Raw genomic sequence first — 25,315 nt, 5'->3', positions numbered from 1 at the left:
TCAGAGCAGATCGCCCTCATCCAGAGACGTCCATGGCTCCAAGGAACACAGCCAGAGTGTCCCACACACAATTGAAATCAACGCACCCCTTGGAGGGCCACACAGACAGGACACTCAGCCCCTGTCCGACCCGGCCCAGTGTTACAGTTAGGAGTGCTGCACTGCGTATCCAACGACCCTGGTCACGGGCCCCCTCAGGAACAAACAACTGGGACAGGAGTGTATGGGAGGAAAGTGACAACCAGGCTGCAGCCTGCCACCCGGCTCTGAGGAACTGTTCCTTATTCCTTGTGCTTTCTAACTTGTGAGACAGAGTCCCTCGCTGTACTTCCTGGAGGTTGACCCTGCTCTGTGGGTCTAAAGAGAATCATCAGTTGAGGCTACGCTAAGGGATCACCACTTCCTGCTGATTTTCAACAACCCCTTGATGTGAGTTTTCATTCTGAGTTCACTTTTGTGTTAGCAACAGCTTAAGACCCTTCTGCAGAAACTCAAGGCCATGTCTCCCACAGCTGACGCACAGGGGCATGAAGCCCAGCAGACTGGAAACTCAGCTGCGCGTCTCTTCCCCGGGTCAGCAGTTTCCGATGCAGTGAGGGGCCTCGAGTTTCCGCATGAGAAAGAGACCCACAGAGGCCTACTTGTCTGGGCGTCAGTGGATCACGCTGGGCTCATTAGCTACAGAAAGAGCGTCTAATTTCCATGGGCCACAGTCACCAGATAATGTCTTTTCTGAAAGCAGTACGAGTTGCTCCCATAAGCAGAGAAAATGCTCCTTAGAGTCCAAGACAGTTCAACCCCAATGGAATATTCCCCTCAGCAGGAGCCTCTGAAAGGCACAGGAGGGCCTGGGCTGCCTCTGGGCCCACGCCCAGTAGATCCACATGACATTTTCTAAATCAGAATCAAGACACATGGCTTGAGAACAGGCCGTAACCGACAGGAAGTCAACCCCTATTTGCCTGTTTGCTGAGATCTGTCTCTGGCATGCTCTCAGAGGAGGGAGGCGGGGCACCCCAAACACTTCATCCCCAACCACACTACTCAGACAGGCACGCTCCGTTCTGCCTCAAACTTCTCCCAGACAGGAAGACACCAGCGTCATAGTGGCCAAACTTCAGGCAGCTCACTCTGTCTTTACGCCACGCCAAAGGACTTGAGGGAACGAATCTCGAGGGGGTACATTGTCACTGCTTAGTGCCTTCTAGAACTCTCGTTTTCATGGACATTCGACCCAAGTTTATGGTTTGACAACAAGAACAAAGACATCACTGATCTCTACTGCATTCTTATCCATGCCTGTGTCCCGGTGGCCACCCACAGTGTGATCTTGGCTACAGACGGAGAACACCGGTGGGGACTCTCAGGGACAGGACCACCACTAGAATTCCTATTCTGCTTTGCGGATGAGCCTTTATGCCAGAGGACAGACAGGGTCCCATTGGGTCCCATTTGGAGAACTGACTTCTAGTCCCCAACTGGTTCTGTTTTCCCATCTATAAAATGACACCTGGATCTGTCTCACAAGGAGAGATGCTGTGAGCATGAGGTTAAGTAAGAGTTAAAACGAGTGTCAGCTGACAACAGCCCCTCCTGCCTTTGAATGCATACCTATGTGCCGGCCCGGGCATGCCGTCTATAGTCATCATAACCAGAACACAGCCATGAGCCTTGTCTTTCAGCTGAAGACCTGGGGCTCATACAGGCTCTTGTTCAATGCCACAGAACACATGTGGTCCAGCCCTGGACTCACGCCACATTCACCGGGCTGCCCGACACAGAGTGGCGAAGGGTGGAGTGAGGCCAGGGCTCAGAGACCACACAGGCACGCCGCCTGCGTGGTGACGTCAGCAACACAACCAAATCAAGAAAAACGACCCCAAACCTGGAAGCCAGACGGAAGGCTCTCTGCAGGCTGTGTCAGTGCCACTCGAGAAGCGGGGGCTGGAAAACACTGGTCCAAGCCAAATGCCCTACTGCCCCTTTTTATAACAATTAAAAAAAAAGTTTTCCCGGAATAACACTGCGCTATTTCTCTGCATACTGTCTGGGGCTGTGTGGGCACCGCGGCGACAGAGGTGAGCACCTCCGACAGAGGCTGCCCAGGTGCCCCGCAAACCTCAAATATCTACTCTGCGCCCTTGACTGGAAGGAGAGTTGACTGAGCCCTCATCCTGGCGCATCGGCCAACATCGCAGGCCAGGTTTTGTGTCACCTACGACTTACTGATGATTTTCAAGAAAGTTAGATGTGGACTCTTAGAAAACAGAAAAGTTACAAATTATCCTTGTTCCATAGAGAAGCAAATCTTATCCTGTTTAACTACTCTTCTTCACGGTCGCATCTAACTTTTTCATCTTATCACCACTTTTATTTATTTACTTATTTATTTTGCAGTACTGGGAATGGAACCCAGGGGCATTCTAACTCCGAGCTACATCCACAGCCCTATTTTTTATTCTTTATTTTGAAACAGGGTCTCACTGAGTTGCAAGGGGTCTCACTAAGTAGTAACCAAGGCTGTCTGCGAACCACGATCCTCCTTTCTCAGCCTCCCAAATGCTGGGGTTACAAGCGTGCGCCATCACGCCTGGCTCTTTATCACCACTTTTATGTCCAACACCTTATTCTAGCCTCTTTATCCCCCTGATGGTACCCATTGGCTTTTTCTTTTCTCCCCCACTTAGCCAGGTCGTGCATCAGCTGGGACCCTCATTCTGGACTTTAATGGTTCTTGAGTAAAATAGTGTTCAGTGTGTGCTTACGCATGAGTTACACTTTCACCTTTTGGAAATCACACTTTGTTGCACACCCACAAGGCCCGCCTGCCCAAAGGTTAGCAAAGCAGCCCCGGGGGCCACGGTGCACACGCAGCATTCTCAGAAGCCGGCACACTGCAGCGGCACACCAGTACCTTGGCGCCCTGGCGGCTGTGAGAAGCCAGGGCAATCTGTCTGGCCAGCTTCAGGGCTTCTATCCGCATGATGGCAAACTCTAACTCCTCCTGCCCGAGGTGGGGTGTGAGCAAGATGGATGTGATGTTCTCCACATCCCAGAAACGAATGTGCCACGTAAACACGTCATGGTGACAGGTACTGGGGTGGGGGACACACGCTCGGCTCTCTTGCACAACGAACACCTCAGCAGATCATGAAGTAAGTGTTTAATTTCCTTTCTTAAAAACCCGCCCTTTTGAATATCTATTGGGAAGTATGCAGCCAAACAGGAAATGATTTTCAAAACAGGATCGAAACTTTTACTCCGCTGTAATCTTTTCTTTCTTTTTTTAAACGTAAAGTTAGCCAGAACTTTCCACGAATGGATGTGCATCTTTTCAGTGGCTGCCAACAGTCTCTCTAGGTTTGCTCTGAACATCTGAGTCCATGGGACATCCAATTAAGTTGTCAAATTTAAAGCACAGCGTAATTGCTTTGGTTCCAGATGCAAGACTGAGTCCAGATGTTCTGTCAACAGGACTCTGAGAATGCCTCGTATCTATAGACGGCCCGGCTTCACGGTGACCGCCTCATACCTTTGGCTCAGTGAATAAATCACCGAATCTGCTTTGGGGGCTATTAATAAATCTGAAAAAATGACTGTTTGGGCCCAATCTCCAAATTGAAATGGAAACGGTTTGATATATAATTGCACAATTCATGCAACTTTGGCGTCCTGGATAAAGCACATCCCATGTCAGTGTTGGAGGGGAAGCCGCATCACCTGGACCATTCTCAGCAGCCCCTCAGTAGGTCCTGCCTCGGCTCACCTAGGGCTCAGGGCTTCACTCTCTACTGAGGTTTCAACAAACTCCCAAAGGGTCACACGTGGTCTACAAACCTGGAGTTTCTGAGCAAAGGCTGGGGGGTTCTTTTCTGCTAAGTCGGGTTCCAGATAGTCAAGTGCACCACAGAGAGCAGCGGGGTGGGCCAGCCTGCTGAGGAGGGAGTCAGCAGAGGCAAAGGCGCCCTCGGGAGCTGTCTGCAGCCAGCAGAGAGGACAGAAGGGAAGAGGAGGAAAGCAGAGAATGATACTGATTCCAGACAAGGCGCTCGCATCCATCTGCTGGACATTTCTGCCCCAAGGCTAAAGAGAGTAGCAATTAACTGCCAATACAAGCCCACATGCTGACAAGGATGGCTTGAGATTGGCAGGCCCTGCCCCTCCCCGAAGCCCACCCGAAGGCCACCCATGCTCCCTAGCAGTGGGCGGAGCCAAGCTGACATTTGAGTCTTTATTTGGACATCTCAGTGGTGGGAGGCAAAAGCTAGCTGATGGGTTTTCAAAACATAATATAACTCATCAAGGAAAAGAGCTCCGAATATAAATATCAAAGGATGTAAGGTTTTGGCAAAGTTCATTTACTAAATAATAGAGAGAGGATTTTTTTGAATGAAAAGGTGTCTCCTGGTAGATCAGAAAGAATTCAAAATTAGAAGCCAACTGTGGAGAACGGTGAGCCATGCACAAGTCCCCCCACGGTATTTATCTGCAAGACGGATTCACAACTAGACCCTTTCTGCCCACGATTAGGCTTCTAATATCCAGCCCAGCATTCACTGCCAGAAGAGCACATAGCTGGTGCTTAATAAATGCCTGCTTCATGATATGAGTGAGATCGTCTACTATAGAAGGTACCCACTACATCAATAGCTTCTGGCCCGTTTAGGGACTGCTTCAAGGGAGGCAAAAGAAATAAAAATAAAATTAGCCTAGAAGGATGGTCTATTTGAGACGTGGAAGACCCTTGCGTGTGCGGCATATTCTCTAGGGAGACCCCAGGGAGGGAGTGGACTGCTTGAGGCCTGCGGCTCAGGTCTATTGGTTTTGGAAGGCCCCAGTTGGGGTTGACCGAGGGGACATAAAATACCCGGTCTAGAGATAGGAGAAATCTCCCATCACCGAGATCCAGGAAAACCAGCACATCCCCCAAAGGAGGGGACCAGCATGACGACTCAGCATGAGGGAAAGTCACTGAGGTACTGCAAAGACAGACAGGCATGAGGCTGGCAGGCTCAACCTGAAATCACCAGGGCTTCCATCTTGGTGGGCTCTGGTCTACAAACAGGAAAACTCTCCCATCACTGAGACCCAGGAAAACCAATGCACTCCACACAGGAGGGTGTCCACTGCTCTGCCAGAGACACAGCACTTGCTGACGGTGGCTCCAAAATGAGAGTCCAGTCCCAAGGGGAGAACGTGTAAATAAACACCTCAAGTGAGATCTGCAAAACCATCCCAGTGGGGTCGGAGGGTCTTCCCCTCGCAGTAATGCTGGGGTATCTTTGGCTGGCTCCTGCAGTCTGGGGGCCCGGGTGGGGCCAGGCAGATGCCAGGTGAGTGGTGACCCCTGACGGCCCGGCCTGGCCTGTGCTCTCCAGACCCTCAACTCCACTTACGAGTTCAATCGCCTCGGCAGGGGCGCCCAAGGCCATGGCCTCCAGCTCTTTCTGGGAGGGTTTCTCAGGCACCGGCAGGTGTGGCTCCTGGCTGGAGGCCAGCCCTCGTGGGACAGGATGCTGGACTTTGGCGGCAGCGTTCACAAGGGCTTCAGTCTCCTCGAAACTTGACCTGAGGAAGCAAGGACAACTCTGGAGTCTTCTCCTTGGCAAGTCCACGGAAATCAACCAGGATATCCCAATTAAGGCCATACCTCCGCGGTTCCTGAACCTCCAGGTCTGTGTCCCTGGGGGAACATGGCCAGGTCTTCAGGAGCCAGAGAGAGGCAGTCCACCCCACCCCAGGGTCGCCGACAGAGGAGGGCAGTGCGGATCTCAGTGGCTAAGGGGCACAAGCTCGGGAGTCAAGCAGTCAGCCGGCTGCTTTTTGTTGCATTCTGGGAGAAGTGACTGGCACTGTATATCAGACCCCTTTTCTATAAGACAGAGAGCGTGCACCTTTGCGAGGGCTGAATGAGCTGCTGTATATGTGTAAAATACTCAGCTCAGTGCCTATCAAATGGCGCCATGTTGTTCTAACAACAACAACATCATCATCATCGTCTGTCACATAGGTTCTGGTCTGCAGGGTCCTTAGTAAGTTTGAGCAGTCAAAGCAAGACCATTTTTAGTCCTGCTCAGTGAGAAAGCAGGTAACACGGATGGGATGGTCCAACTCTTAAGTGCAATGACCCACACTTCCGCAATCAGACGCTGCACAGGTCAGAGTGTGAACTCCGACAAACACAAACACCAGCCTCAGTAATGACATGCGCACACCAAGCGCTTTATGCCGGACGCCCTGACCAGAGCTTTCCATACGGCATCTCTGTGGAGGCCAGGTACCTGAGCCCCCGCACAGCTGGCGGAGGCTTCGGAGACGAGCCGCCTCTTTTAAACTTCCTAAGTCCCTATGAGCTCAGTCTATTACGCTCAGGGAAACTGAGGCACAGGAGGGCCCAGTAACTCACGTCAGGTCACAGTGCCAATACAGGGAGGAGGGGCTCGGGTTTTGAATGATCTGGCTCGCTGTCCTCCACTGGACAAATGGCAGAATGAAGTTGTGTGTGGAAGGGATGGGGAGTGATGGGGGCCGTTAAAGGACTTCACCTTAGTTCAAAGGGTCCCAGGACAACACTAATGCGCTGTGCCTGTGTGGACAGAGATGGAAGTGCAGGGCCACCTCCTCACAAACAAAACGAGGCTAGGAGGACGGCGCGAGGGTGCTGGGGCTTCAGGGTCCCTGGCCTCGGGCGTAGCTGGCCCATAGTGGAAGTCATACCCTGAACACGGCGTCGGGGAGTCCGACATCCGGACCGGAGGAGACTTGACGGGGCTCTCCTGAGAGGTGTCAAACATCAGGTACAGGGCCTGCTTCTTTGGGGCGTCATCGTCCTGCTGCAAGGATCAAAGTCACACATCAGCTTGGGGACAGCGGCCCCGAGCATGTCACCGAGGTGAAAACCTGAACGCTCTCCAGCAGGGAGCAGATTACACAATAGGAAAAATCCTCCATTTTTGTCAAATGATAGGAAACGAAAGAGTAAGCGGGGGCTGGCTGGCAGAGGGGCCGCGAGGGGCGGGGACGCTCAGACGGCCTTGCTGTGCTGTTCAACTCCTCGGTGTTTACTGACCACCCTCCCTGGGCCTGGAAGCACATGCTGGTTCCCGGAGAGAGATGGAGCTACTGAAAGGAACTATCCTGAAAGGACCGGGCTTCTCTCAGTGGGTCAGCAGGACGGGCATGTACAGAGGACATGGTGTGGGCCAAAGCTCAGAATCCTGAGTCCAGGCATGTGCCGAGCTCAGCTGGACTGGCGCACAGGGGGTATATGATCTAGAAATAAGGGGAAGGAAACGAGTGACCAGGGGGCCAAGCCCAGGCCCCCCACAGCCTTGAACCCCAAGCTCAGGAATGGGGCCTGCATGTGCTAGTGACAGGAAGGCACTGAAAGTCCCCTCCATTGCCCTGTGGGGTCCCCAGAGAAGCCCCTGTAACAACCAGCAGGCAGCTGGCTCTGCACCATCACACCCTGAACACCTCTGGTGGCCCTGCAATCCCTGGCAGGACACCTCTTCATGAACATCGCTGTCGAGGCCCGCCGACACACACGTCAGCGGATGGGGCACAAGAAGGGCCTTGTGGTTTCATCCCATGACATCGGCATCGCAACACATGGACGTTTCACTTCAGGGCGAAACGTCGCCCCCTCAGCATTATGTATGTGGGGTCAGGAGCCGCCAGACAGTCCGAGCAAGGCACCGAGGGACGGTGACAAGGCCCACGCACTTCCTCAGGGAGCGGCAACTTCAGCCTGTGGACGGGACGTTTCCCTGCCTGACCCTCGGGTCTGCCCCAGGTTAGAGGCAGCAATCCCCGCATCTACAAACGACGCACAGGAAACGAAGATGAGAGCGGCAGGTCCAAGGCCTTGCAGGGTCGTGGCAAGGCTCCCGTGGACCTGTGGGTCTCTGAGGACATCAAGGACCAGAGCACAGAAAGAGGTCACGGCCAGCGTAAAACACGTGGGCCGGGGAAGAGGGCTTACTACCGCCGCCACGTAAAGGGAAAAGGAAGCGGCGGAGTGGGGGCTTGTGGCCCCTCTCAAAGAAATAATAATAAAAAAAAGTTACTCTTGATGTCTACTGGGGAATGGTTCTAAGAGCCCCTCAGATACCCAAGTCCCTTATATAAAATGTCACAGTATTGCATATGTATTTAGCCTACACACACCCTCCAGGATACTTTAAGTCATCTATAGATTACTCTAGATTACTTATAATGCCCAGTATGATATAAATGCTACATAAAAAGCTATTTAAGTTCTGCATTATTTAGAAAATGACCGGAAAATAAGACTATGCATAGGCAGTACAGGTGCAAATTTTTTTTTTTGGTAGTACCAGGGATGGAACCCAGGGGTGTTCTATCTCTGAGCTATACCCCAGTTCTATTTTATTCTTTTATTTTGAGACAGGGTCTCTCTAAGTTGCCGAGGGCCTCACTAAGTTGTTGAGGCTGCTGTGAACCTGCGATCCTCCTGTCTCAGCCTCCCAAGTAATGGGATTACAAGCGTGTGCCACCGCAGCCAGCTCAGATGCAATTTTTAAAGAAATATTGTTGATCCACAGTTGGTGCATATACAGACACAGAACCCGGGGACATGGAGGGCCAGCCCTAAACTCCGACAGCTAGGAGTGTACTTTTCAAACAACCAACCCCACCCCGAGCCCCTTTCTAAAGCAATTCTGACTAGCTCTCTGTGTGTCTGGGGAAGTAATTATGCAGGAATCCCAATCACTTTCTGCCTAAAAATACCAAATGACACGGGCTGAATGCAAACCCCAAGCCCCAGCCCCAGTACGCCATCACTGCACAGTGAGGACGCGGTGGGCGCAGAGGGGTCCCTCTGGGGGTCTGAGCTCCTAGGGTGGAAAGAACTTACAGGTAAAGAAGAGCCGATTTTTTCCATATATTCAATTTCATAGGAGTTTCTGTAATCCAACTCTGCAAAAGAAACACAAAGTGAGATTAGCGGCAAAGACAAAACTAGAAAGTGGTGGTGCATGGCCGTAATCCCAGATCCCAGTACTTGGGAGGCTAAGACAGGAGGATCGCAGCTTGAGGACGGCCTCAGCAGGTAGGAGGTAGGGAGATTCTCAGGAACCTAGGGAGATCCTGTTTCAAAACCAAAAACGAGCCGGGCGTGGTGGGCACGCTTGTGATCCCCGCGCTCGGGAGGCTGAGACAGGAGGATCGCATGGGTTCGAAGCCAGCCTCAGCTACTTAGTGAGGCTCTCGGCAACTTAGTAAGACCCTGTTTCCAAATAAAATATAAAATAGGTCTGGGAGTATAGCCCAGAGGTAGAAAGCCTCTGGGTTGCACCCCCAGTACCACACACACACACACACAAAAACCCAAAAACGAAGGCTGGGGGTGTAGCTCCAAGGTAAAATACCCCTAAGTTTAAACTCCAGCACATGTACGCGTGCACACAATTTGGGCCTGGCAGAGTGGAGCCTCGGACGCCCAGGTTTGGCTGTGCACAGATCCCAGCACTCTGCGCCGAGGTCTCAGATCAGAGCACCTGTGTATTCTGGGCGGGGGCTTTGTCTGTAACCAGCTCACGTGCAGTACGTGGAATGACACACCCCCACGGCCTCTTGGAACTGGAATGTACTTGTCCTCTGCAAGCCCCACTCCCACTCCACTCCAAAGCAAGGGAAGACAGGCCGTTCCTCCAGTGTTGCTTATAGAAGCTTCTCAAGTCACCTGAGCTTCCCCAACAGTCTACGGTGTCTACAGGGCTCATCCAGATCAAATGTTCAAACGCAGAGGCTACTAAAGTCCAGCTGGGTAGAGAAGTGACTGACTTCAGGCTACAAAGAAAACTCCAGATACTCACTAGAAACCCCCTGCCTGCCTCAGGCACCTGAAGAGTTCCACAGGAAAACTCAGCTCTGCCCTTAACTGAACGCCCTGTCCAGTACACAGATTGAGCACCTACTGTATGCCTTTCAGTGCTTAGGGTATATCTGGTACAGTGGTGGATGAGCCTGAAAGGGGCTCTGTCCTTGCAGAAGCCACAACCCAGAGCTGCCAGATCCCTCTTTTCTACTTAAAAAAAAGTCAAGATATGACAAGCCAAAGCACTAGCAGCCATCTGTAAAGCTTAAGGCCTCAATATTTTTTTTTTTTTAAGATGAAAACAAATATAAATAGCAGTTCTGGTGTAAAGCTCCTTATTTCTGCACATTGCTGAAGGCATCGGGGAAAGGATGATTCTGATACGTGCTTGAAGATGGGACAGATCCTGGGAGACTTTCTCAGAACCTGTAGGCGTGTGTGGCTGCGGCTGAACGAACTTGGCACTTGGGCATGAGGGCAGCTTCTTGGAAATCTCTGGCTCTCTCCTGTGGAGCACACGTGCCCTTCTGGCGGGTACGGCCTGCTCAGACTGAAGCTGGGTTTGTGGATGAATGACCAGAAAGGCTCCTCACCTCCTGTCATGTCTTGGATTTAGAACATCCCCCTAGCTCTCACGGAACAAGGTAGAAATGTTGGAAGCAGGGTTTGGTTGCTAAGGAGAGGTGTGGCCTTGGGATTATATTATATATATTATATGGGAATTATTTATGTTATATTATATTATCTGCTGTCTCTCCCCTTCCTGTTGCCATATCCTGAGCTCTGTACATAGAATCCGACATCACCTGGACTGAACCCCAAATCTCCAAGAAAATTGTGAGCAAATAAATCGTCCTTCCTCTAAGGTGTTGTGTGGTCAGTCTTTCTGGATCATAGCAGTGCAGATGTTGACCAAGACAGCTCCTAAATGTCTGCACTGGGGCTGTACAGGGACTAGCACGCAGAGTGCGCATGTGCCTGAGCTGTGGTTTCGGAAGCTCGCGCTCCAGATGTCACGCAAGCCTGTTCCACCTCGGTACTGGGAAACATTAGTCTATACAGGCTGCCATCCTCCTGCACTGAAATGAGAAACAGATGGTGCAAGGTGGCCCTAGGGCCTCTGCTGGGTCTACCACTTTCCAGGTGTGAGACCCCAGGATGCTGCTGTCTTGTTCTATTTCAGACTGTTTGAGAAGATAATAGCGATCCAGCTGCTTCTTCCAATTCCAAGGTATGGCCAGGATGGCCAAAGCCTACATTATTAAACAGAAGCCTCCCGGAATGCCCCTCGAATGGCACAGAGCACCCAGTACGCACTCAGCAAGCCAGAGAACGCCACGAGCTTTCCCAGGGACTGTGGGCTCAACAAGTTCCCGCATCTGGTCTCCAGCTCGCCTCAAAGCACCCTGGGACACTTAGCTCACTCCCTGGCAGCTGACTGGCTGAGTTTGGGGCCAGCGAGCTCCCCCGCCTGTCCCTGCCCCACTGCCAGTGACCTTCATTCTTCCTGTCAGAGCAGTGGCGGACAGGACTGAGTGTTCTCCGGTATTTTAAGGAGACATCTTGCTGAAGCTGGTTTTAGAAATGTCACTCATCTGCTTACAGTTCTAAGCCTTCCAGGCAGGCGAGGGGGTTAAGCCACAGCCACTTTTAGCCCTTCCAGGCCAGGCCAGGAGGGGTTACACCAAAGGCGCCGAGTGGCAGCTGTCTTTCCGACTTCAGAGGCGCTTGTTCACTAAAGCACGTGGCTGCTTCAAGCTGAAGAGGCCCAAAGTTATTTTTAAAGGGGCCCCTCATGTCTAAGGACTGCTTTGGCTAATTATTTCCTATTGGACCCTGCACAACAAGAGGGCTTGGCTTGCTCTTCTAACTCTAATTGCTAGCGCTTTGCTGGAGGACTAGAAGGAGCCCTGGGCAGAAGGCAGAAGGAGCGTCATTCCCAGGATCGAGGAAACAAATTTACCTACTCGCTCCACGCCTAATGCCTCTATAGAATGGAGCCTGAAGTGCCACGTTTGCTGCAGAGGTTGAAATAGTGTCAGATAAAAGCCCTATAGCAAGCTGGGCGTGGTGGCGCACGCTTGTAATCCCCGCGCTTGGGACGCTGAGACAGGAGGATCGCACAGGTTCGAAGCCAGCCTCGGAGCAACTTAGTGAGACCCTGTTTCCATAAAGTATAAAATAGGTCTGGGAGTTTAGCCTGGAAGTAGAAAAGCTCCTGGGTTCCATCCCCAGTACCACACACACACACACACACACACACACACACACACACACACACACGCCCTATAGCAGATTATATAAACGTGAAGGATTGTAATCGGATACATTCTTGTTCAGTGCTGGTATTTATTCCTGCACAGTTGACATAAGTGGTGCTATGCTTATGAGCATAGGAGCTCAGGGGAAATGGACAGGGAGGCTGCTCTCAATTTCCTTACCACCTTCCTCCTGAATGTTGTGTGACAGTGATCAGGCTCCTAAGGACATCTTCCCCTGCTGGACGTGGAAGGAGGGGCTGAAACCGCTGCGAGGGCACAGGGAAACCAGGTGACCCCAAGGGCACGCAGACTGGTGACTATAACAACGCCTGCTCTTCCCTGGTCTCCTGGACCATGGGCTGGGGAATCCGCTCCTAAACTTTTCTTTCCTAGGAGCCACTCAGGTTAGGTCTATTCTCAGAGCACTGCGTTTGGAAAGATTGCGCAGAAGGGCACGCCCCAGGCGAGTATGCACGTTGTAATTGAGAGCCCCACTGTTCACGGTGGGAGGTTACGGGTCAGCACAGCGAGCTGATGTGTCATCGCTCAGATGTGGTAATGTAACCACCCGGGCTCCTTTCTAAACTAGCTTCATTGGGGTTTTTGAAATATTAAAGATAGTCGGGAGTGGTGGTACACACTTGTAATCCCAGCATTCGGGAGGCTGAGACAGGAGGATTACGGTTCGAGGACAGCCTCAGTTACTCAGTGAGGCCCTTTGCAACTCAGTGAGACCCTGTTTCAAAAATAAAGAATGAAAAATAGGGCTGGGGGTGTGGCTCAGAGGTAGACTGACCCTGGATTCCATCCCCAGTGCCACAAAAAAAAAAAAAAAAAAAAGAGAGAAAAGAAAAGAAAAGAAAAAAAAAAGAGAAATATTAAGGATACCTTAAAGGACTTTAACACAGCTCTTAGGCACCCCGCTAGGGAAGAAGGACTGGGTCATGCCCTCATCCCACAGATGAAGGCAAGAAGCCTGGTCCATGCTCATGTGAACAGCTGTTAAGTCAGGAGACCTGGATCATCATGCACAGGCCCCAGATACTGGCCAAGTCCCTCAACAGAGCAAAGCCTCTGTGTCCTCAGCTTAAAGCGGGCTCAAGTCTTAGACTATTTTAAGATGTATCTTTGGCTGGGCGTGGTGGCACACACCTGTAATCTCAGTACTCAGGAGGCCAAGATAGGAGGGCTGCAGGTTCAAGGACAGCCTCGGCAACTTAGCAAGCCACTGTTTTGAAATAAAAATAAAAAGGGCTGGGGGTGTAGCTCAGAGGTAGAATGCCCCTGGGTTCAATCCCCAGTACCAAAAACAAATAAATGAACGCAGCCGAGTGGGATCTACCCTGGCTTTTATTCCTTTAGGGGTAGCATCCCCGAGGCCCGGCAGGGGTACGAGCCATCACCCAGTTGCTTACCTTCCGTGGGTGAATTGAATTTGGTCTCGTTGACGAAGGTGGACAGGTCCGAGGGCTGCGGGAAGTCCTGTTTGTCCGTCTCCAGATCCACGGTCATGCACGTCCATTTCTGATTGGTGACCGCCAGCTTCTCCTCATCTGTGGCGTGGACCACCGCAGAGATCACGGGTGGCGCTTCTGGTGTTGCGGCGGGGGTGGGGTCCTGCGAGGACAAGGGAAGCAGTCTCTTCTCAAATTCAGTGTCATGGGCTGAAACCACGTCCACCCATGGGTCTGGAGCCCCATCAGCGAGGACAGGGCCCCCAGAAAAATCCTCCACACACAGCTAAGAATCTGCTTCTCTGGCCATTTGTTTCAGGCAGTAACCATGGGTTTAAAAACAAACAGGATTTTGTGTCTGGATTCATCCCCACACCCGTGTGTTTCATCTATATCCACACATCAACTTCTCAGTGTTGTCTGACAATACTCACACTCGTCCCTGGGAGGAGAGAAAAGGGGTCTTCCTGCTGGTCCACAGGACAGGGTGTAACTTAGCAGGGCAGCATGGGGGACCAGATATGTCGGAGCAGAGCTGTGTCCCAGCCCAAAGCCCCTATCCCTGGAGCTGGGTCCTGGGGTCTCCCCCACCCTGGCCAGTAACTGTGGCTTTGCTGGCTCAGATTTGTAGGGCTGGGAGGTTAACTTGTGCTGTGACCCAAGAATGACACAGTAAACTTGCTTGAGCACAAACTTCCTTGGTCTATAACGAGGGCTGAAGAAACGGCATGTGGTTGGTGGAGGAACTAGTAAGAGGGAAACAGGGATTCACCCAAGGAAAGAGCCTGAGTCCCTCAGAATCAGGGCATGGGGTCCCTTCACCTTCCCACGCTGGCTTGGGGGCCCAGTTCAGCCATCCTCGTAGCTCGGGTTTTGCATTTTCTTAGTCTGTATTCCTTGACCTTCTCAACTCAATAGTCACGTAAGGTCTCAGTGAGTTAACTGGAGAGAGTGGACCACAGTGGTCCTTTCTATAGAATCCAAGTATCTAGCACTTTTCTGGAGCTGTTTCCTCCTCCTGGGACACACACTGATCTTTGCCGAAGCGAAGAGATCGAGGCTGTCTTGCCAACACCAAGGGCCCTCCCGTGCGAGAGGTACTGGTCCTGGACACCCGCCCACGAGGGGCAGAGGGAAAGCTCCGTTGACTGGGGGGTAACACACCGCAGTGCTAACCCCGGTGGTGAGCAGTACAACCAGAAAGAGCAAAGGGCACTGTACCTGGGAAGGTGGATCAGAGAGAGGACACCGTTTTGGCGATTTTTTCACCCTAAATGTGTCACTGGAAATAAAATGGAAAATGTGAACCCAACAAACAGAACTACAGAAGACTCTAGAACAAAACATCGCAGCTGAAGCCGCCACCTCTACCGAGCTGTGTGGCCCTGGCCACCCCGCCTCCTGCCGCTGCCAGCTCAAGACGTCCACGCGGACAAGCTGAACAGATAGTATTTTTGCCCCCAAGGGAAAGATCCATTAAGCTGCGAATCTTTAAGGGATGCCATTTTGGAGTGCTGACCCAGAAAACAAAGCTAAATTTAACCAAAGGTTCTTATTTTATAAGGAAATTTTGGGTGAGTGGATTAATTTCTCTGGACTCTTCCAGGAATGTCTGAGCCAACTGAGGTTGGGGGAGGGGCCCTGGCCTCCTGATTTTCGCGTGGGCCAGGAGGCGCAGCCTGCACTGAACCGCCAAAGGAGCCCAGGCAGAAAGGGAAAGTTCTGAGTCTGCAGGGAGAATCTGCGGAGCTCTCCTTTCTACAGGACCTCTGAGCCGAACAGATTCCTGGACTCTAAAGGATTCCAGATGGGATTTTCTGTTTATTCCAGGCAGATAAATGTTTATGTGCGTTCTTAACCGTGGTTAATGAACTAGATTCAAGACTTTGTTTTTTCTTTCTTCACATAGATAATTATTGGGGTGGGGTCAAGGAGGCAGACCCCAAGAAAAAGGGATGACGTTCAGCACAAATGGTCCAGTGAAGGCCACTGGGCCGCTGGGGTCATGTTCATGGTCCAGTGAAGGCCACTGGGCCGCTGGGGTCATGTTCACTGCAGAAGGAAGCCCTTTCCCCTGCACACTGGTCCCTGCCGCCTGGCCTCCAGCGCCCCCTGGAGCAAAGCAAGGGCTTTTGTGGGGTGGGAGTCTCTCACCTTAGATCCCACCACCCTCTCTGCTTTCCATGTTAACTGGGTGGGCAGAGAAATTTGACACCTAAGTGCCTCTCTTGTGTTCTCTCAAATAAAACACTCCAACAATGGCATTCAACCATGGGAAAGAGTACCGCAAATGGCTATTAATGTATTTATGGCATTTGCCATAAAAACAGCATAATCGCAGCTTAAGGCATATATTTATTCATGCAAATAAATATTGCTAAATGGCTTGAAAATACTGAAGGAATCCCTTGGGCAGAAAAGGGCCTGAAAGGCTGTACCCTACCATGGGGCGGGTAGACCCCAGGGCCCTGGACTTCCCTTAGAAGGACAGACAGAAGGCTGCTGTCCTTGGAGCTCTGATCTGCCCACAAGACCCGCCCTGGCGGGGGAAGGCGGAGCTGCAGAGGCACACAGGTGGTCAGCTGCACTGATGCCCAGGGCATCCCACAGGTGGCAGTCAAAGCACTCCCGCCCCAGCCGGGCCCTTGTGACCAAGGCTGCTGCGGCCCAGGCCAGCCTGGCGATGGCTCTCAGCAGTGGGTCCACCCTCCGCTGACCCCGCACTGCAGGCCTCAATTTGGAATGCCCCCGACAGTTAAGCCGCACATGTCAGCGAGGACCAGCTTTGGCAGTGTGTCCTGTGCATCAGCGGGTGATGAGCACGAAGCCCCAGTGCTACTGAGAGCAATCGCCCGCCAGCCCACTTTAAAATGAAAAGAATGAAATGAAGAGTTAAAAAACATTATGTTTTCGATGAAGACATCCAGTATGCAAGGGGAGGAAGACGTTCCATTCTCGACAGGCAGGCATGTGTTGGATAATCATGTTTTCACAGCCAAGCAATCCCATTTGTGGTAATCACAATGAAACAGAAAAATAACCCCTGCTACCAGGGAGCCCTGTGCCCCCTCATTCCCAGGCCCACCACAGAAAGACATGAGCAGCAGCTGCGGGGAGGAAAGAAAAAGGGTTCGCAAGCAGAACACAACAGGCGGTGAAAAGCACACTTGGCGTGAGAAGCGGATTGCATTAAATTTACTTACAACAGAGAACACACAGACATCACATCTTCAACCATCCTAAGACAAGAAGACAAAGAAAAGAGAGACAGACAGAGGAACTGACAAAAAAGATAGCTCTGCAGACAACCGGCTCCTGTCGGGCGAGGATGTGACTATCACTCTCTGCAGATTCTGCTGGAGGGCGGGCAACCCCCCAGCCTTTTGGAAAGGGGCCTCTAGGGAGCAGCTGCCTCCCTGGGCCCTGACTGTCTGCAGAGCGCTGGTGCCCGGAGAGCTCTGTCATCTGGGGTATGAGCTTCTAAGACAACACCCCATCAGCAGGAGGGGTGAGACTGAGACCGGGGCCAGCTCCCCCGACCTCTGTCAGCTCTGAGGATCAGGGGACAAAGTCGCTGGAGACAGAATATAGTCAGGCGAGCTCAGAGAAGGAGCAGATGGTGGCTACAAGTTGGCTCTTATTCCAAGGATAGAGTCCACGGCTTTGCAGGCAGGCATTTCAGACCTCTAGGCCAGTCTTAAACTAAGATCCTCTGGCTTAGAAGAATCTAGAAAAGCCCACACTTGAGGCCAGAAAGGTCTCCCAGCCCCCATCAAGTAGTGGGGTGCTCAAGGCTAAAGCCTGCTGTCAAGATCCTCTTCTCAGGCAGCCAGGCTTAGGGCAACCCAGGATGGGAGGCACATGGCTCCCATGTCTCATTCCCACCACGCAGGCCCAGAGGACCAGCACTGTGACTGCTCCGTTGCACACCCCGGAGACTAGTCTCCTTGGTCTTGTTGCATCAGAGGCGCTGCCTCCCGTGACAGCAAGAGAGCCTGCAAGTGGCCAAGCGGGCTGCATGGGGTCCAGGGTCCTAAGAACAGACCTGCAGCCACCCAACTTAAAGCCGGGCTTGGGATGAGGGATGGGAGCAGACACACTGTTTTAAAGGGAGATGTATCCGGCAACATGTGAGCAATAGACTCGGTTATGAATGAGAGCCTAGAGGCTGGGGAACCCTCCACCCCTTTCTGGTTTCACTAGGCTCTTCTGGACTTGTAGGGCCTCTGGACTCCTGTCTAGAAGGGATGACCAGAAAGAAGGACAGAGCCAAGCCCGGCTGGCCAGGTGTAGGGAGGCCCAGGCAACACTGCTTCCTCACAGGCCTCCTGGAGTCTGCTACTATGTTGGGTTCCCAGGTTAGTCTCATTTACAGGCAAAAACACATGCTATAATTTTTATTTGTTTCGTAGTACTGGGGATTGAACCCGAGGCATTCTACCTCCGAGCTCTACCTCTAGCCCTTTTTATGTTTTGTTTTGAAACAGGGTTTTGCTTGGTTGCTGGGAGTCTTGCTATATTGCTGAGCCTGTCTTTGAACCTATGATCCTTTTGCCTAAGCCCCCCAAGAACTAGGATTCCAGGTGTGTGCCAACACGCCCAGCCAATGCTATAAATTTTAACAATATTCCATAGGGCCTATCTCCTAGCATCTCCAAAAAAACAATGTACAAGCTAAACAGAGAAGAAGGCCAGTCCAACAGGGGGTAGTCAGGCCTCTCAAGACAGCTCCTTTCCTATGCCCCCACAACCCTCCTGGGTTGAGCATCAAGTCTTTGGTTAAAAGTAAAGCTTTAGAATCATTAGGGTGACGCTCGACCCCACAGGGGTTTGTGGCCACAGAGAAGACAGGAAACACGTATCCTGTCTGCCTGGTGAGATGGCTTCAAACATGGCGTCCTACAGCAACGAGCCGAGGTTAGGCAGTGAGTTATCCAGGCACAGGGCTAAAGGTCACGGCATGCCTCCCGCCTCCGACCCTCATCACCCCAACCCTGAACTTACGTCTTGAGGGGCGTCTTCTTCTTCTTGGCGGGCTTGTTTAGCCCGTCCCCATCCACTCCATTGGCTTCGATGGCACTGGCTGGGATCTCAAAGGAGGCTGGGGATTTAGAAGGTGAGCTGGGGGTCTTAGAGGACGGCTTAAAGGGGTCAACGGGTTCATCACAGGTGTCCGGGTCAAAGTTATATGACTGTGGGGGCAGTTTGGGAGACTCCTGCATTTTTGAGGTGGAAGAAAAAGGGTTAAAATTGGGGTCATCCCACTTGTCAATATCAAAGGTGTAGGTACCTTTAGCAATAGGGATGTCATTGGGCTCCACGGGGGACCTGGGAGGCGAGGCAGGAGCGGTGTCCAGTTTCTCGGGTATCTTTTTTGTCTTTGGCCTCCTTAGGGGCATTTTGGCAACTGGCTTTTTGCCTACCTTTTTGGTAGAAGGGGGGTTTTCCTGCTGGCTGTCCCAACTACCTTTGTCCTCAGAATAGTCAAACTCCAGCCTCACGGAGAGCACTTTGGCCGGGGAGTCCTCTTGGTCCCCGCTATCCACTGAGGTTACCTGCGCTGTCTCGGGGGCCGTAGTAGGATGCAATGTTTTCCTCCCAACAGGGGGTGAGTTCTGTACCCTGCCACCTCCGGAAGCCAGGGGGTTGGCGTCCTCTGCCCGTTCTGAGTCCAAAGGACAGGTGGCCTTGGACACCGAGGTGGGCTCCGGGGGTGTCTCCTCCGATGTGGCGGACCCTGAACCCTCCGTGGTGGCCGACTCCGTCTTGGTGTCGGGTGCTAGATACTCCTCGTTGGGGACAGGACCCTCTTCAGCTGGCTCTTGCTGGGTCTCCTTCACTGGGGGGGTTTCTGTGGGCTTCTTGGTGGTCTGCTTCTTCTTTAAGGAAGGGGGCCTTGGTTTTTTAGTTCGCTTAAGGGTACTGGAAGCACTGCTGGAACCCGTGCTGCCGGCGTCTGGGGCGAGGGCCACGGCCTCGGGGCTGCCCGGGCAGGAAGCACCGTCGAAGTCGCTGGCCTGCAGGCTGAGCGAGCGGGACAGCGTGGACTTGGAGGGGGGCACCGACTCGGTGGTGGACTTCCTCCGCCCGCTCACCTTGCCCTCGGGACTCTTGCAGTCTGAGGAGCGGGGCTCCAAGCTCTGAAAGTTATCAACCAGCTCGATATTGTCGAAGTCTAAGTTGTAAGTCCCGCTGCTGGCTATTGGCTTGTCTTCATCGAAGACGGCGGAGGAGGAGTGCGAAGGGCGGAAAGGGCTTCCTTCCACCGAGTCGCTGCGGGGGCCATCGGGGACGGTGACTGTCTCAGGACTGCATCCTGAAGAAACGAAGACACAGCCGTTACTCGAGGGCACGGGGACCCTGGGAGCACTTCTCATCTGTTCCAGACCCTCACCCTCCAGGACAGCCCAGTGATGCTTGGGTACTGCCCCTGTCTGCGTGTTACGGTTTGAAAGTACAATGTCCCCTAGGCTTCCTGCACTGGCGGCAGCCATGCTTGGAGGCGGAGCCTGGGGACAAGGCTGGGTACGCTCTGTGTGAGTGTACGTGTGTGTCCCAGGCCTGCCCAGCTGCAGAGTCTGGCTGTAATCCTCTCTCAACCTTCTGCTCTCTCTCTGCTCCTCACAATCATGCCCTAAGGACCCATCACCCCAGTTCCTGTTTGACAGCTGGGACTTTGTGTGTGTACACGCCAGCCAAGGAAGCTACTCCTTATTTTCTAACATGTTGGAAATGCACAAAATATCAACCAAATGATGCTTAACCATCTCACGGCCCCACTGCGCTCTGGAGATCCGGCCGACCCTGGCCTTGGCTTGACCGGTCTGGGTCCCGCCTGCACCGTGGATATATATGTATCTGAACTGAAATCTCCAAGTTGGTAAGCAAATAATCTTCCTTTTGCTAAGTTGTGTGCGTCAGGTGTTGGAGTCACAAGGAGAATGCTGATGGAAACCCCATGCGTTATCGGCTCCAGACCCTGGACCTCAGTTCCTCATCTGTGCAAGAGCAGCCATGAGGGCTGAAGAAGGAACAGCCCCGATCGCGCACGCAAATCACATTTACCAAGTGCCTGCTGGGCCCAGGCGCCGTGCTGGGGATGCACAAATGGAATGACAAAGCACACACAATCTTTGCCTTCCTGGAGTCACGATCCTCAGGGAGAAGACGGAGAACAAACAGTCGAGTAATAAAACGCACAGACTGTCAGGCGGTGATGCCGGGTTAGAACCTGGGCCGGGCCACGAGAGTTGCAATTTTAGGTAAGATCATTAGGCAAGGCTTACTTGAACAAGGACCAGAAACCAGGTGAAGGTATGAACCAGGAAGACTTCTGGGGAGGGAGCACCAGAGGCAGAGAACAGGGGCGCGCGCCCCTGCTACATGACAGAAAGAGCCAGGCAGCCAGGGCGGCCCAAGTAAGCAGAAGAGCAGGACAGGGAAGTGGAGAAGTGGGACATAGGGCTCAGTGCCTTTCAACGTATCAGCTAGCGTCCGGGGCAGGTCTGGCCCCAACTACTCAGTCGCTGGAACGGGGGAAGCCCCGGGTGGAGCAGCAGGACCAAGCTTGTCCTGACCACCTGCCCCTCCAGACCTCACCCGGGACACCTCCGTCCCACCCCTGTTGCCCGTCCATTCTCCTCTCTGTGGCTCCTCCTGGCTTCCGGCCTCAGCCACAGCCAGCCAAGGAGGCTGCTCCTTACTCCCCAGTGAGCACAGGCTCCAAGTGCTGACCCGATGGTGCCCAGTGATCTCCCGGCCCCACTGCGCCCCAGGATGTGGCCGGCCCTGGCCTTGGCTTGACCACCCTGGGTCTCGCTCGCACCAGGCGGTACCTCCTACGTACTCTGGGCTCCCAGCTGTTCTGAGCAGCCAAGGATGCGGGGAAGTGGTATTTCAGAAAACAAAAAACATGCCGCTGGACAAAAGAGGGCAAACGTTGTAGCCCTAGAGAGAATAGGGATGAATAGGGAGAATGCAGGACACAGAATAGAGAGACTTGTCCAGAATATGACGGTACAGGGCTCTCAAAGCGTGCTTCCCGACAGATGTCAGGTCCCGTTAGTTCTCCTTTCCCCATGGTAAAACTGCCAGATAAAATACAGGATTCCTGGTCAAATTTGGATTTCAGATACATAAATACAGCTCCTAAGTCATAATCCCAGTACATGGGAGGCTGAGGCAGGAGGACTGCAGGAGTGAGGACAGCCTCAGTAATGTAGTAAGACTCTTGGCAGTTTAGCAAGACCCTGTTTTACAATTAAAAAAAACAAAACGCTGAGGGTATGCTTTGGAGGTAAAATATCCCTGGGTTCAATCTCTAGTAACACACACACACACACACACACACACACACACACACAATTTCCAGTGTGAGTGTGTCTCACATCCCAACTAAGTATTATCTAAGATTCAATTTTAACTGGGCACACTGCATTTTTATTTGCATTTTATCTGGCACCCCTAATTCTCATCCCAACAAACAAGGTCTGGGAAATGTTCAGTGAAACTGGACCAGGTCTCTTCCTGTGGATTTTCTCCCAGCCAATCACGCTCACTCCTGCATCCTGGAGGTGGTACTCTGTGTGGTGCCTACTGAGAACTTTGCTCGCAAACACCCCTTCCTCTGGAACTGTGCAGGGAGCCCTGTCGATGAAGTGGGAGGTCACAACAGAAGGGAACTTCAGCTCAGGCTCCTCTTAGATCCAGTCACTGGCAACTAATCACTTTCTCTTGCAAGCTCAACAAACACCTCTTGGATTTAGAGCTGACAATGAACCGCCAGGGATCCAGGCATCTATCCTACACATGGAGTGCCTGATTGGAGCCTCTTGCTTAGCTTTTTCCTCCAGGTGGTTTCTCCACCATCAGCCAAGCGCTCCTGCTTCCTTACATCTCAAAAGAACAGGTGCCGACCTTTGTTCTGAGATCAACTCTCTTCCTTGCTGGGGGACCTCGTATCCTCAAGTGCCCCACCTTTCCATCCACAGTGACCTTGTCTTCCCGCCCTGTGGTTGTCTCTGGACACCTGGTACAGAGAGCAGAGCCCAGGGATGCTGAGAAGGCCCAGGGGCTTCCAAGTGGGTCTTGCTGGGAGGGAAAAGGGCATCGTTTCCAGTAAGACCTATCGGCGCCCATCTTCCCTCGCTCAAGCTGCTGCACCTGCCTCAGTGGCCTTCAAATGCCAGTCTTCCCTGAACCAAGTAATAATTGGCAGCTCTTCGGTTTAACCATCTGCTCACTGTTTTCCCCAGAAGAAAAAGCTCCCTTCCTATTTAACATGGCTTTCCTATTCAGAACAGACATTCTCTAACCAAATCATCACGGACCAGGAGGCCTAATCTTGCTGCAGGGCTTCTTTAACCTGGGCATCATGGGCATTTTGGGACAGTGAGTCCTTTGTCAAGGAGAGGGGGCTGATCATTGCAGCATCCATCACAGCATCCTTGGCCTCAACACATGAGATGCCAATAACATGTTCCACCATAGCAGTGACCATCAAAAATGTCTGCAGACGTAGCCACATGTCCTCTGGGGGGGGGGGTAACTGCCCTGGGCTGAGAGCCACCATCTTATTGTAGCTGCCAGGGCAGGCTGCTCCACCCGGGCCGGCACCAGGCTCCGAGGAAACTTCGATGGCAAAGGTCATTCCCAGGTACAGCCTTGACATTCCAAAGCAAGAGTGGTTCAGTGGGTCCCCCTGGACTCCTGAATGTCCACACATATCTGCCCGAAGACCATTCACTCCACAAACACTCTTATGCCCGCCAGCGTGGGGTCTGTAGTTAACACAGGAGAGGAAGGACAAGACCGGGATCAATCCACCACGTCCACCCGCCCTCCACCCTCCTGCGCCCGGCTGTGCCGACCCGGGCATGGAAAACAATGCCCTGTCTCCTTGTGTTTGTGTTTCTGGCTCCTCCTGAGGATAAAGTCAGCATCACGGCTCACCACGGGGAAAGGCTCCTCGGAGTTTCCCAGTTCTACCAGTCAGCTCAAGCTGCCATGACCAAGCACTGCAGGCGAGGGCACCTAAACCACAAATGCTTCTCCCAGCTCTGAGTTCGAGGTCCAGGTGCCAGCAGGCCTGGCCTGCCGAGGCCTCTCTCCTGAGCTGGCAGGAGGCGCGTCTGAGTCCTCGCGTGGCCTTTCCTCTGCGCATGTACGGCCCTGGCCTCTTCCTCTCCTTAGACACCAGCCCGCTGGATTAGAGGTCATCCCACGACCCCATTTAACCTGCGTCATGTCCTTAAAGGCCCTGTCTCCAAATGCAGTTACCCTAGGAGCAGGGCTTCAACATGAGGACTTTCAGGGGCACACAACTGTCTGTAATACCAGTGCTGAGCACCACAGCCCACACGTTAAGGGACAAGCAGACGTGTTTGGAAAGGACAGGGAATTCTGAGGGAAAGGAGAGATACAGTGGTAGCCGATGTCGCCCACCTTGCCAAAGGCTACGTTTCCTAGCTTTGCTGGACCGTTTCTCAGGGGATGCTCACTGCCAGCTTGGTGCTGTCTCCCTACCCAGTGAGCTCACTCAGGGCAAGAAGCCACTGCACCCAGAGGGGCAAAGGCAAACAGCCGGGCACCCTGGCATGTTCAGATTCCGCCCTTACCAATCGGGCAAGGGCAAGTGCCTTACAGGGAGCGCAGCTACACACCCTCTCAGCTACCTGTGGCAGCTAATGATGTTTATTCCGGGAGAAGGGCTTCATTTTAAGCAGGCTAGTTGAGATATAAATGGAGTGTTACTTTGTCCTTGGGTAGCATTTACTGGTGGCTGTGGGCAGCTCAGAACAAAGCTGTGGTGAATTCAACATTTCTCAAATGCGTCAGCCCAAGACCCACCTGGGACACTCATCCAAACCCCAGACTGCCTGCCCATCCATCCACGTATCCACTCCCAGCTGTCCGTCTGCCTATCTACGTATCCCTCCTCCGCCACCACCTGTCTGTCCCTTCCTGAGTAACAGTTTGCAGGGCTGGGGCTCAGAATCCCCATTTTCACAGGTGAGTCTCCAGACCAGACGGCCTGGGACTGGGCTGGCGCACCCCATCTGCTTTGTGTCTGGGCTTGTCCCGGTTCCTAGACCCTTTGGTAGGCAATGCTTTTGTACTTGGCCACAGAAAAGAGTACATTTTAAGCATGACTTCGGATGAGCACGGATCGGTCTTGAGGTCAAGCTCAGATCCCTGTGGGTACTCTGCCTCAGAGACCGAGGTATCAAGAAACTAAACCCCAAACCCACCAGCAAGAGATGCAGGAGCCCTGTGCCAAGGTCACCTTCTCCCTAGACCAGTGGGCAGCTGTTCTCTCCCTGAGACCCCGCAGAGTGCCAAGAGCTGCCACAGAAAGCGGGTGCTCTGCTGCTTCTTGGGTGTCTGTCTCGGTCCATTGCATCCGTTTCCACACCTCCCTTCAGTTCCTGGAGGCTGAGCAGGGGAAAGTGCCGACTGAGGCTCTGTAATGGATTAATGACAATCGCTGATCATGTTAACTCAGTGCTGGCGAGACTGTCTTCATGAAAACCAGGTTGCATCCAGCAGAGTCCAGTGCATAAGCAGTGAGGTGGCGTGGCCGTTGTTAGGATGAGAGTCTAAGAGGAGCTTGGCTGGGCAGGGCACAAGTGACATTACTCCATGGGCACACAGGAGCCGCGCTGGGGTGCCAGGCCCCTGGGGGAGGTCACGAAGCTCACAGGACCTGGCCTGGTCAGCTCCACCTCCAGCGTGGCAAAGGTCACTGTGCTGTTGGG

General features: G+C 52.8%; 1 protein-coding gene across 5 annotated transcripts in view; it reads right to left on the bottom strand.

The window, feature by feature from the left end:
• Window positions 1-25,315, bottom strand: part of TACC2 (transforming acidic coiled-coil containing protein 2) — a gene marked incomplete at its 5' end in the record, with an annotated part of 73,855 nt that overhangs the window by 16,792 nt on the left and 31,748 nt on the right. Inside the window, 9 exons of one of the 5 annotated variants that reach the window (XM_080693914.1) lie at window positions 2,915-3,004; window positions 3,838-3,978; window positions 5,397-5,568; window positions 6,718-6,833; window positions 8,882-8,943; window positions 13,521-13,722; window positions 14,781-14,841; window positions 16,763-16,798; window positions 18,564-19,875. In XM_080693914.1, the coding sequence (XP_080550040.1) occupies window positions 2,915-3,004; window positions 3,838-3,978; window positions 5,397-5,568; window positions 6,718-6,833; window positions 8,882-8,943; window positions 13,521-13,722; window positions 14,781-14,841; window positions 16,763-16,798; window positions 18,564-19,875 (2,192 nt within the window). The remainder of the gene's footprint in view (window positions 1-2,914; window positions 3,005-3,837; window positions 3,979-5,396; window positions 5,569-6,717; window positions 6,834-8,881; window positions 8,944-13,520; window positions 13,723-14,780; window positions 14,842-16,762; window positions 16,799-18,563; window positions 19,876-25,315) is intronic. The other 4 variants (XM_080693916.1, XM_080693915.1, XM_080693917.1 and 1 more) reach the window with 4 other exon arrangements.

Source organism: Muscardinus avellanarius (assembly GCF_963383645.1).
Source record: "Muscardinus avellanarius genome assembly, chromosome: 4".
NCBI lineage: Eukaryota > Metazoa > Chordata > Mammalia > Rodentia > Gliridae > Muscardinus > Muscardinus avellanarius.
This window is presented reverse-complemented; position numbering and strand designations above follow the sequence as displayed.